The sequence below is a fragment of the Molossus molossus genome, unplaced genomic scaffold (assembly GCF_014108415.1).
Source record: "Molossus molossus isolate mMolMol1 unplaced genomic scaffold, mMolMol1.p scaffold_m16_p_6, whole genome shotgun sequence".
Classification (NCBI taxonomy): domain Eukaryota; kingdom Metazoa; phylum Chordata; class Mammalia; order Chiroptera; family Molossidae; genus Molossus; species Molossus molossus.
In genome coordinates this window covers 88,588,025-88,600,656 of record NW_023425399.1, presented here as the reverse complement: position 1 = coordinate 88,600,656, position 12,632 = coordinate 88,588,025, and the positions used below count along the sequence as shown (strand labels likewise).

At 54.2% G+C, this 12,632-nt stretch overlaps 1 protein-coding gene across 9 annotated transcripts in view; it reads left to right on the top strand.

Annotated features, from left to right (window-relative positions):
* Positions 1 to 12,632, top strand: part of CELF4 (CUGBP Elav-like family member 4) — a 293,910-nt gene that overhangs the window by 261,153 nt on the left and 20,125 nt on the right. For 5 of the 9 annotated variants that reach the window (XM_036244573.1, XM_036244571.1, XM_036244572.1 and 2 more), the window contains exons 4-8: positions 4,940 to 5,068; positions 5,382 to 5,461; positions 5,895 to 6,038; positions 7,187 to 7,334; positions 9,076 to 9,225. In XM_036244573.1, coding sequence (XP_036100466.1) covers positions 4,940 to 5,068; positions 5,382 to 5,461; positions 5,895 to 6,038; positions 7,187 to 7,334; positions 9,076 to 9,225 — 651 coding nt within the window. The remainder of the gene's footprint in view (positions 1 to 4,939; positions 5,069 to 5,381; positions 5,462 to 5,894; positions 6,039 to 7,186; positions 7,335 to 9,075; positions 9,226 to 12,632) is intronic. The other 4 variants (XM_036244570.1, XM_036244565.1, XM_036244568.1 and 1 more) reach the window with 1 other exon arrangement.

Sequence of the window (12,632 nt, the reverse complement as noted above, 5' to 3'; positions counted from 1 at the left end):
GTTATAGGTACAGAAAGGCAGCAGCAAGGGGTTATGGGTCAGGAAGTCAAGAGGCCCTAAGAGGCTGGGTATAGTCTGAACCCCGGGTGGGCATCCTGGAGCTCCCTTCCTGCCACAACTTCCTCATTGGAAAAGGTGGGGACCTTGGTGTTTTCTGGTGTCCTGTCCACTCTGCCATTCTGTGGCCTTGTTCCCCCGGGGGAGGGCACACCAGTCCTGGGGGCCACTGTGTGGCAGTCCTGCTGGTCTTGGTCTTTTGAGAACTTGTTTCTCGTGGGTGTGTCTCCCCGTCTGGATGTCGCCTTGGAGCAGTGTCTGGCACGGAGCAGGTGCTCAGAAACAGCTGCGGAATGACTGCAAGAGCCTGAAAGCTAACACTTTTCTGCGCCAGCCACTGGCTCTGCCCCGAGTCGCTGAGCGAGCACAGTGCAGCCCTTGCTGAGCGGGGCCCTGTTGAGAGGAGGACACCGGGCTTTACACTCCCTCCCCACGTGTCCGGGCCCCATGCAGCCTCGGCGACCTCCCACCCAGGGGCATCTTCAGTGGAGCTCCAGCCTGGCTCAGCGATCTCTCCTGGCCTCACCTGCTTTTGAGGTGGCCCGCATGGCCCATTCCAACAGCACCTACCTGCGCATCTCAGACGAGTAGTGACACCCTCATGCCCCAACAACGGACTCAGGCTGAGGGTTCATGGAGGAGAGCGAGCGCACCATAGCCTCACCGTGACCCAGGGACCCTGAGTACTCAGGCAGGTGGGCCGTGGTCCCAGAAGGCAGGGGTCTGTGTCCATGTGGAAAGAGTGGGAACTGGCTGAGGAAACTGAGTCATTCTTTGAGACTCTGTCTAGGTTGGCATCAGATCCAAGACACCAACCAAATGGCACCACTGGTCATCTGACACAGCCTGGGGACAGCCCCTTGGGAACGTGCCCAGGGGGGCAGGAGGGCACAGGGGGTGGGAGGACTTAGGCAGGTTGCCCATCTCAGCTGGTCAGCCCCAGCCAGCGCCTGGTCCGACTCGTTACTTCAAGTGCTAGCCCCCAGTATGGATCCTTTGACCTCTCCCCCTTTCTGACCCCTGTTTTCTCAAGTCAGGGCAGGGTAAACAAGGGGGCAGACCCTCCATTTCCTCTTCCTCCTTGGTAGAGAACCCCAAGTAATGGCCGTCACATGGTCGTCACTGCAGGCCAGGCTCTGACTCTGCAGCACCTCCTGGAAGCCACGTGTCCACCCCATGTGGAGGGCCCGGCTATCCCAGTTTCATAGACCTAAGGCCGAGGGGGGAGCAGCCGGACAGCTGGAACGCAGGGTCGCTGGGGTGTGAGCCAGGGTGCCTGAGCCAGAAGGAGGAGGTCCACCCTGGACTCGGAGTCCTGCCAGCCTCTGGTCTGAGAGACAAAGCTTAGAATCACTCACCCAGTGACAAAAGCCAACTGGAAATGAAGAGAGTGCAAAATGAACTCGTTTGAAGATTCTAGAAACAAATCAACCTTGGCACTGGGCGGGGTCACCCAAGAACCCCTGGAGGAAGGGAGTCTGCACTCAGCTTCCTTCCTTCCTTCCTTCCTTCCTTCCTTCCTTCCTTCCTTCCTTCCTTCCTTCCTTCCTTCCTCCCTTCCTCTCTCTTTCTCTCTCTTTCTCTCTCTCTTTCTTTCTAATATTTCTTCTTTATTGATTTTAGAGAGAGAGGAAGGGAGAGGGAGAGAGAGATAGAAACATCCATGAGAGAGAACATCTACTGGCCGCCTCCTGCATGCCCCCTACTGGGGATCGGGCCCACAACCTGGGCATGTGCTCTGACCCGGAATCGAACTGGCGACCTCTCAGTGCATGGGTCGACACTCAACCACTGAGCTACACCGGCTGGGCATGCAGCCAGGTTTCTTTGGTTTCTAGCAGCCTTACAGAAGGTCAGGCTGGTTGGCGTCTCCCTGGGGAAATGCAGCCAGGCAGGAAGAGGGGAAGCCTGGCCCCCTGCACGTTTGGAAAGTTTTTAAGAAGAAAGGGCCCTGGCCTAGGACTAAGAACTGCACTGTAAAGGGAGATTGCAGGGGAGGGGAAGAAGGAATTAGCAAAAAAAAAAAAAAAAATCCTGGCAAAAGGGAAGTGGCTGGATAGAAAGGCACGTGCGGATGAATTTTAATGCAATCAGAAAGCTGTCATAATGATAATAAAGGAATATATTCAGACATCAGGAGAGAAGGCACGGAGGTGCAGTCCCAGCATTTAAATCAGGCTCAGGCTGAGGAGGGGCCTTCGCCTCTCTTCCTTTTTCCTTTCCTGGGAGAAGAATTTTAAGCCAGAGGGCCTGGTATTAGCAGGGAGTGGTTTTCACTTCTTTGTCTTTCCAGAGATCCCTTTAATTCGGAGCCTTTAAAAGGCATTGGAGGTGGGGATGGGAGAACTGTTCTGGGCCTGGAGAGGAGTTTCAATTACTTTGCTAAAGGCTTTAAAAGCTCCCAGGTCACTTCAGGTAAAGTGTTGTTGTTTCTGGGACTGAGACATAAGCCTTCCCACCTTCGCTCCTCTGTCTCTGCCCTCTTCTGCTCTTTGTCTGTTTCTAATTCTTTTTACTCTGTCCATCTTCGCCATTCTCCCTCCCTCTCTGCTCTTAACCTCACCTCCTGCCATGCCTCCTCAGCTTCACCCCTTTCTACGGTCTTTCTCCCTGTTTCTTGGTTTCCCAGTCTCTGATCCCCCAGCCCAGAGCCTGGCGTTGGTGAGCCCTAGAGATAAGACAGGGGTGTGCTCAGCCCTGCCAGGGCTCTAGAAGCCTGGTTGAGCAGCCCAGGCTAGGGCAGGCGGCAGGGGAGGGCCTCCAGGCCCAGAGCTTTGGCTGAAGCCCGCCAGTGGTGGAGGTCCAGGCTGGCATGCCCTGACCCAGAACCGGGAACAGGAGCTGGCAATGATGCCTGCCGCCTCAGAGTAGGGAAGGCATTGGAACCCAGGCTCATCAATGATAACTGCCCAGTGCTGAGTGCTCAGGGCAGTGGTTAAGGCTTCCTGAAGAGGAAGACTTGGGTGGTTAGTGAAGGAGTGCAGGGGCCTAGAAGTTTCCTCTGCTTTGCTGCAGACACCAGGACAGCCCCTCAGCTCTACATGAACTCTCCTGGCAGTGTGAATGAGGGGGACTCTCTGGGGCAGAAGGTACCAACTGCCCTGAATACAGAGGGGCATGGTCCCAGAGTCCCCGCCTTCAGAAAAAACCATAAACACAGGATTTATTGCAGCTTTGGGGGAGGGGGTGCATTTTGGCAGCCTTGGACTGGTGTGCCTGTGTGTGCTGGTCCTTCAACAGTCCACAAACATCTAGTCAGTGCCTGCTGAGTGCTGTCACCACAGGGCCTCTGTTCCAGCCACTTGGCTGCATAACAATTTAGCCCCAAAGTGAGGGGTATAACACAACCATTTACTATGCCAATGGATTCTGTGGGTCAAGAATTCAGGCAGGGGACAGCATGGAAGGCCTGTCTCTGCTCCAGTGTGTCTGGACCTCAGCTGGACGACTCAAAGGCTAGGGCTGGAATCATCTGAGGACTCATTCCCTTCCAAGTCTGGTGGTTGATGTTGGCTGTCAGCAGGGGGCCTCAGTTCCATTCTGTGTGCAGTCATGGTATGGGCCACTTGGGTGTTCTTCACAGCATGGTGTCTGGCTTCCACAGGACAAGCATCCCCAAAAGATAGAACTGACTGGAAGCTGATCCTTTTTATGACCTAGCCTTGGAGTCAGCTGGCATCGCTTCTGCTATTCTTGATTGGTTAGAGCAGTCCCAAGCCCCACCTAGATTCAAGGGAAGGGAACATGGACCCCCACCTCTCAATGGGAGGGGTGAAGCCACATTGAAAGAAGAGCTTGTAGGACTGGAAATCTTTTTGAAGTCACAGGTGGTACAGATGCATACAACTCAATGTGATCTCTATCAGCCTAAGCACAGAGCTGAGTTGTGTCAATAAATCACTAGGTACTCAACACAAGTGCAGGGAGCCCAGTGGTCAGGAACAGTCTCTCCCAAAGTGCCCAGGGCTGAATTTTGCAGCATGAACAAATGGGAAAGCCTGAACCAAGAAGACAAAAATGTGTGAGCTAGACAGGAGATGTGCCCCTGGGAATGGCATAGAGCATTCACTCTGTCCCCGGGGCCCAATATGTGCCAGGTACTACTGCTCCAGGAGGGGCCTGGTCTCTTCCCCAGGGAGCATACTCAGGGGATGGGGGGTGGGTGGGTAGGGCAGTGCCCGGGAAGCTAGACAGAAACCAACTACATAGGCAAAACAGTAAATAATTGCCCTTTGAAATCCAGGACAAGAGAGTGAGGGGCTGAGACAGAAAATAAAGGAGAGGTAGAAGGAGGGGCAATGGTGAGGAAGTAATATTTAAACTGAGACCAAAGAGAAGGAATCAGCTTTGTGATATGGAGGGCACTCCAGGCAGAGTAAATAGCATATGCAAAAGCCCTGTGGCAGACTTGCTTGTTGTGAGTTGCTTTTGGCATCTGTGAGTGAAGGTGGATGAGGGCATAGTGTGTGTCTAGGAGGAGGGAAGATGGGATCCCAGGACTGCAGGAATGACCCGCTAGGTCAGCGCCAGACCAATGGCCTGGCTCCCTCACTATGCGCTTGGCCTCTAGGCAGGAGGGGGCAGAGTTGCTGCAATCCAGCTCCCGCTATACCCACCCTCCTCCTTCACCTGCCCCTCTGGCTGTGCTCGCCCTCTCCCCCAGCCCCTTCACCCAGTCGTCCTGCCCTCTAGCTATGCCCCACCTCAACCCAGCCCTCTCCCTGCTACGCTGCTCCCCCTCCGGTCTGAGCCGCCCCTCGCTCTGCCCAGCTTCTCCCTCTCCCCTGAAACCCTTCTCTTGGGCCGTGCCCTGTTTCCCCCGGGCCCGCCCCCGCGCCGCCCGGCCCCCGGCCCGGGTAAGCATCTCCTAATTTTGTTCCAGAAGATAGAAAACTCTTCGTGGGCATGCTCAACAAGCAGCAGTCTGAGGACGATGTGCGCCGCCTCTTCGAGGCCTTCGGGAACATCGAAGAGTGCACCATCCTGCGCGGGCCCGACGGCAACAGCAAGGGTGAGCGGGGGCGGGGCGGGGCGGGGCGGGGCGGGGCGGGGCGGGCAGGGGAGGCGGGCCGCGGGCCGCGCACAGTTCGGAGCCGCTGGAGCGGGCCTGGAGCGGGCCTGGAGCGGGCAGCCAGGGAGGGATGCGAGGCCGTGGGACCAGGTCTTTCTCCGTCTGTTTTTCGGTGGCCCTCTTTTTGTCTTGGTCTTTGTATCTCACATTCTGCTTTCTTCCTCGATGCGCCCTGACCCCTGTGCCCCTCGGTGCCCCGCCTCTCAGTCCTTGTGTTTCTCTGGCCTTGGCTCAGCCTCTCCTGTCCCCACAGGGTGCGCCTTTGTGAAGTACTCTTCCCATGCCGAGGCGCAAGCCGCCATCAACGCGCTGCATGGCAGCCAGACCATGCCGGTGAGTTCGGCCACCCCTGGGTGGGGCTCGCTCGCGGACAGCTGCCGGACAACACCCCCGCCCAACCCAGAGCACCTGCAGGGCCCCTGCCCACCCTTGCACTCGGTCCATACCATGCAAAACACGGGCCACGCTCACTGCCTCCCCATGAGATAGGAAGGCATTCCCAGGATTGCCACGTCTCAGACAAGGACACTGAGGCCCGGAGATGCAAGGAACTGGCCCGCAGTCTCCGACATAGAAAATGCCCGCAGTCCAGTTAAGACCCAGACCCCTGGACGTGCACCGACGCCGTCCACCCTCAAACCCCCCCTAGCCTTCGGGAAGCTCCTCCAGAGGAGGGGGAGGGGCTAGGTCAGGGGCACCAACAGCTGGACAGCTGGGAGCGGAGGCAGCTAGGGCAGGTGGGCCTCACGCGCAGTCCTGGCTGCAGGGAGCCTCATCCAGTCTGGTGGTCAAGTTCGCCGACACTGACAAGGAGCGCACGATGCGGCGAATGCAGCAGATGGCTGGCCAGATGGGCATGTTCAACCCCATGGCCATCCCGTTCGGGGCCTACGGCGCCTACGCACAGGCAGTAAGTGGGGGCGCAGGTGGGGATGGGGGTATGTGGGCAGGGGTTCTCAGCTAACTCTGCTCAGAGCCCCAGAGCACAGGCACAGGCCCCTAATTTTGCTGAGGGGAGTCCTCTTTCTGGCCTAGAAAACCCTGCTCCAGCTCTGAGGAGTGAGGAGTGGTCAGAAATGAACCCAGGGAGTAGAGGCCAGAGGGGATTGAGAGAAGTGGGGTTCAGTCCAGGGTGGTTGCCAGGAGGAGGTAGTTTGCTGTCCTGGTTCTTAAAGGGAGGAGCTGGAGAGAATGCTTCTAGGCAGAACAGCAAAGTGGGTTACCCTGACTGCTCCCCTGCTAGTCAAATTGTAGGAGCACCAACTGGAGGAGGGGAGAGAGGTTCAGGTAATTTGGTTGTCACTACCCCACCCCTGCCCCGACTCATGGAAGGGTGTGTGCAGGCCTCTGGTCACTCCTGGCAGGGGTCCTGTGAGGTTCCCCAAAGCTCAAAGTACCAATACTTCTGCTGCAGTCTCCCCCCACCCCAGGCTCCTGGCACACCAACTTCTTTCTGGCACACCAACTTCTTTCTGCCACCTTGGGGCTTTCTCTGCCAGCATCTCCCCTAAGCTGCCTCCTAGACTTGTAGCCACAACCCCCACATGGGTGGCATTAAGGTATTCCAGGGTCTGGTTCTAAAAATGCAATTTCACCCCCTCACTCAATCAGCGGTGTTCAAATTTGACCAGTTTTAACAACCTCCCCAGTCCCCCACTCACCTTTGTGTGAACAGTTGGACAGAAATCCATGCTAAGTTAATTCTACAGAGGCGCATCTAACATGTCTCTAGAACTTTGGGTGTCACATCTCCATGAATGACAGGCCTTCACAGGGCTGAACAACACCCATGGGGCCAGCCCCCCCCTTACAACAATTTTAGAGACCCCAAGATTCTACCATTACTTTTTAATAGTTGCCTCTTAGAGGGTGGTTTCTAATAGCCATTGAGAACTAGGGCAGAAATTGGGGAGACATCAGGGTTTTCTGGGGGGTTGGACATGTGTCTGAGCTCCCTAGGGTTCAGGGCCTGGGAGGCCGGTGTTCAGGAGCTGAGCCCCCTGGGGGAGGGTTGCCCCCCGGAAGCGCATGATATTTTTTCCACTCCCTCTGCCCCAGCTGATGCAGCAGCAAGCGGCACTAATGGCATCAGTCGCGCAGGGTGGCTACCTGAACCCCATGGCTGCCTTCGCCGCCGCCCAGATGCAGCAGATGGCAGCCCTCAACATGAACGGCTTGGCAGCCGCACCCATGACCCCAACCTCAGGTGAGCCGGCAGGTACCAACACAGGGCCCTGCCCGGCAGAGCAGACAAACCCAGGTCTGGACCTTTTGTTTGGCCAATTTCTGCTACAATGGACCATCCTGTGGCAAACAGCACATGGCATCTGGGCCTCAGCAGTCCTCATCCCTTGGCACTTTATCTCAAATATGTTCTAATCCCTGGGGATGCAAGGGAAGATGGGCCGCATGAAGTCCATGATATGATTTCAGGGTGGTGGGAATTTCACTCAAATTGTTTTGGAAAGAAATTGACGTGAACACATCTTCCCCTGAGATCTGAGGAGACAAGAGTCCTGCCCATTCTGTGGCCTTGTTTGGTCTCTGGCCCAAGCGTAGAAGGAGCGGATTTTTCAATTTCCCTTTAACCCAACATAGACTCATTGGCGTTTTCTAAGAGAACTACACAAGTGAGAGACAACCACAGAGTTATTAAAGGATAGGGGGTTGGAAACAGCCCACGAAGTGTATTTTGAATTGGATTCTGGGTATTACCCAGTTCAGTGATTCTCAACTGAGGCAATAGTTTCATACCCCCACCACCACCCCACCCCAAAGATATCTGGCAATATCCTGAAACCTTATTAGTTGTCTCAACTTAGGGAGGGGAGTGATACTCTAACTTAGTAGGTAAAGACCAGGGATGATGCTAAACATCCAACAATGCACAAGGCAGCCCTTGTAACAAGGAAATGTCTGACCACAAATGTCAACAGTGTCCAAGATAAGAAAACCTTGTCTAGTCCAAGGGCTGGCCCAACAGCCCAGGCTTTCAGTCACCAAGCTTCCTTGGCTCTCTGCACCCAGGTCATAGAAGCAGCCTTCCTCACACCCAGGAGCCATTCCTTTCCCAGATAAAATCCATAAAAGACTGTGCCATCTCTAGGCCCAACTTGAGTCCTTCCCCCACTGTTCTGATCTCCAACCTCGGAATACTCCTGAGCCCAGACCAGACTCAGGTCCTCATCCACAGAGAGATCCTACTTCCTACATGAAGAGGAAGGCCCTTTCCAGCTTTGAGGCCTTGGTACAATCACCGTGCCAGCCACACCTTTGGTTCCACCCACCTGGCATAGAGAGGGCACAGCATATTGTCATCTGACCCCAGCTTGACTCTCACCATTATGAGCATCCTCATTATCTCAGCTGGAGGAGGCAAAATTGTCTACTGTGTATGAATAAGGCTGAGTCTGGACTCTGTAAAATCCTTTCTCCCTCATTGCAGGGGAACTCCAGAATTAAGACCTCTTCCACCCAAGTAGCAAAACTTCCTGGGAGACAGATCAGTCCCCTCAGTGATCCAGATAATAGAGCAGAGCCAGTAACTTAGAAGCCCCTTGGTGGCTAAACAGGGACTAGCCCATCCTGACTTAGCTGGGGTGAGCAAAAGTCACTGAAAAAGAATGAAGACCAAGTATGATCAAAGTCAAGGGCACTGAGACTAGTCTATGTGCTGTAGTTCAAAGGTTGAGTGGTCAGTGGTCAGGGAAGTCTTCATGGGGTAGGTGGGATTTGAACTCTGCCTTGAAGAATGGATACAATTGGGATGAGTGGAACCACTCCATGCATGGAGATAGTCCAAGGCATGATTCAAGGTAAGACTGAGTTGGTGTGTGAATCCCAAGTCTATGCCCAGGCCCTTGAAGCCAGAAAGTGGAACTTCATAGGTTGGCCTTTCCTCACCTTTGTTCTGCTTGCCTCCCCTCCTCCTCCACCTCTGAAACCAGGTGGCAGCACCCCTCCGGGCATCACTGCACCAGCTGTGCCTAGCATCCCATCCCCCATTGGGGTGAATGGCTTCACCGGCCTCCCCCCACAGGCCAATGGGCAACCTGCTGCGGAAGCTGTGTTTGCCAACGGCATCCACCCCTACCCAGGTAAGCACATCTGGCAGCCCCTCCTTACCCTTGCAGCACACTCCTTGTCCATTCTGCCCCTGCCCTTGCTGGTATTACAGGGAATGTGTGGCTTTTGCCCTCTGTCCATTCCTTGGTGGAATCTCAAATGTGATCAGGGAGAACAGCTCCCTGCCTTCCCTCAGGGAACCTCTGGTGAGAGAAACTAAATTTCCATCCTTGGGGACGTGTCAGTCTGATAGGTGAGAAAGAACTGCATTCCTGGGGCTCCTTCAGGGCAGAAAAGAAAAAATAAGTAATTCTACAACCAGGTAAAGAGGCTAGTAACTGCAAATTAATTGAGAGTGAATTTGACCTAGAAGAAGTAAGGGGATAGAAGCTAAAAGAATAATTATATTTAGTGTTAAGTAAAAAGACTGTTTTGGGAATGAAGGGGAGAGACATAGATTGACATTCTGGCCAGCATAGACCAGTGCACGCAAAACCCTGGTCAGCAGGTCGCACAGAGGATCAGCACCTCGGACAGCTCACCGGACCTGCTTTCATGAATTCTAGCACACACGGAAGATCCGGGAGGCCCTCCACTGATTAACGGTGTTCCTCTCAAACTGAGCAGCTCTTTCACGGTGGGACTGTCCAGCTGACTTAAAGCAGTTCCCGTCTCTGGTCTTGAGGATGGACAGCAGGAGAAATGGGCCCGAAGCCCTCGAGTAGACTAGCAAAGGGCAGTGTGTCAGAGATGAGGAGTGCTGTCCTCCTTCCCAGAGGGCAGATGACAAGGTTACAGAGTCCCCATAAGTACAAGTGCCCCATCCGTGCTGGATGGAAGGGGTGGCCCCAGAAGGAGGGCAAGACGTGGACTTATCCCCTGGGAGGTCAAAGAACAGTCAGGAACACAATATACATAGCCAGAATGTTAAAACAATAAGCAGAATAGAGTCTGATTAAGAGTGAATGTTCTCAAGGAAGAGGAGAGACATCCATAATACTTTCAACAATAAAATTAAGTAAATAAAAAGTAATTAATTAATTTAATTTAGTTTTAAAAAGGCAAAGGTGCTAAAGATTCCATCGAAGGGAGAGTTCTGTAGGCTGAAGCTCAGCTGAGCTGCACTGACAGGAGGCTCAGATTGGACTTGGACAGCGGGCAGGAATTGGAGGGGAGAGGATAAACAAGGGGCGTGTCCTGTGGAACAGCTATCCTGGAGTCCCAACGGGAGGAGGGGGCCTGCCTGGCAGGCCAAGGATGATGAGGTTGGTTCAACTAGGGCAGAGGAGGTCGGCCAGGGGTGCGTCAGGAGTGGGCAGCAGAGTAACACTACCCACTCTGCTTGCCCATCAGAATCTACTCTGTGGCTTTGTAAAACCACAGAAGCCCAGAGTTTATGATTTCAGTGTCTGATTATGATTTCAGGAGTGAGGCTCAGACATCCAGAGAATAGAAACATTCCAGCAGCAGCAGCAGAGTACAAGGTCACTGTGCTAGAGCAAAACGGAAGACAATGTCCTGACTTTGAACTTGGACCTGTCCTTGGTCTTATTCTAGTGCATGCCCCTCTACTCACTTCTCTGTGCATAGAGAAGAGGCCAGAGAAGCCTAGAGAGAGAAGTGGCAGGGCCCGGAGTTGTTTCGGGATGAAGACTCCAGGCTGGCAAGGGAGGCTGGGCAGGGACTTGGCAAGTTGGAGGTGGGCGAGAGCCCACCAGTCTCAGCTTCCTGGGCTCCTCTTTCCTCAGGCTCGTGGACTGGGAGATACAGTCCCCAGCACATCTGGGTGGTTTCACTTCCCCCCTCCTCCATGCCCACAAGCCCATCTGGAGCTCTGGATTTTGACAAACCTGTTCTTTTCCTACCCCCACCAGCATCTGTGAGCTGTTTCCCTCATGGAATTTGGAAATGTTTCTCTCCCCCATTTGTAACAATCTGGCACGTCCCATAAACAATCCCCTGCCAGAGCAGGAGGGAGGGATGGAGGGAAGGAAAGGAGAAAAGTAGTACATTAAAAAAATTAATTTACCATCTTTAAATGCGGAGTTTGGATTTGCTATAATGAGCGAGATCCTTCAAAATGTTCACTCTTTGGCAGTTACTAATGAGGTCATTAAGCAGAGAAGTAGAGATGGGCCTCAGAAATGCTTCTCTCCACTCCTAGCCCCACGTAGCATCCCTGTTCTCCCCTCCTGTTCACCGAGATCATGTTGGAGGCTCACAGTGTAGCCTTTCCTGCCACATGACACCCCTGAAGGGGTCTCTGTGAACATTAAGGGCCATTCCTTCTTTCCTTATGTCACAGTATTTGCTGAGCACTTGCTATGATCCTGGCACTGTGTGTAGTGGGAGAGGGGTAGCTGTCATGTAAGTTCTTCAGGTTTTATTTTACTCAGGGCACCAACATGTGGCCAGAGATAGACTCCTTTTTCTAATTTGCATAAAGGCACTGTGTGACTGAGCAGCTGGGGAGACCAAGAGGACGAGCCAGATGTGGGTTTCTCTCCAGAGAGCTAAGGCTGGGGGAGGGGTCAGGGAGAGGGAGCAGCAGGAGAGAGGAGAGGGTACCCTGCCAGGCACCGCCACCACCTCAGCACTGGCAGCTCCTGGCTCCAGCCTCCGCTGTGGGGGAAAGAGAGGAGTAGACATAGGACAGGGTCAGAAAGGGGCCTGCATCCTGACCCATCTTCAGCTACCTGTCTGAGCAGCACCCTGGCCCAGCTCCCTGCTGCAGTCCACACTGTCTGAGGATCTCTGCCCCAGGGTTTCCCCTGCTCCCCCGAGGCCCAGGTGCTCTCGTTCAAGTGCGATGTTACCGAGGTTCAGAAATGAGAGCTCAGAAAGGATGTTTGGAAATTCTTCCTGGCCTACAAGGCCCCTAAGTCTGGCATGCCAGTTAGCTTGGCTGGCCTAGGTTACCAAGCAGATAAACCCAGATGGTTTTCTTTCTGCCTCCCTGTTATCCAGTTTGCCCTAAACATACTGCGGCTAGATCATCTCCACCTACCTTTCTGGGTCTCTGAGGTCAGCCCACTCCCACTGGCCAAGGTCACCAAAGGCAGTGCCCTCCATTGACCCACACACCAGGCTTTTGCTCACAGCTATGAAGACACAGCAGAGGCAATAGAAGCGAACCAAGCCCTTCCCCAGTCTCACTGTCCCCGAGTATTGTCGTAAATGTCCTCTTCTCTCACGGGGCAGTAGTCATCCAAGGGTCAGGAAGTTAGGTTGGAGGGAGATCCTTGGTCTGCTGGTCCTTCGGTTTCTGTGGACACTGCTCCTCTCCTAGCCCGTGGACAGGCCTTATGTGTGTGGCCAGGCCTGCTCAGGGTGTCTCAGCTACAGCCGAGGAGTGGGAGCCTCCATGCCTTGTGCAAACTCCCTAAGACTAAAGGAGAGGGTCCCTCTGTTTGAGCAGGGGGGTGGCCCAGGAAGACAG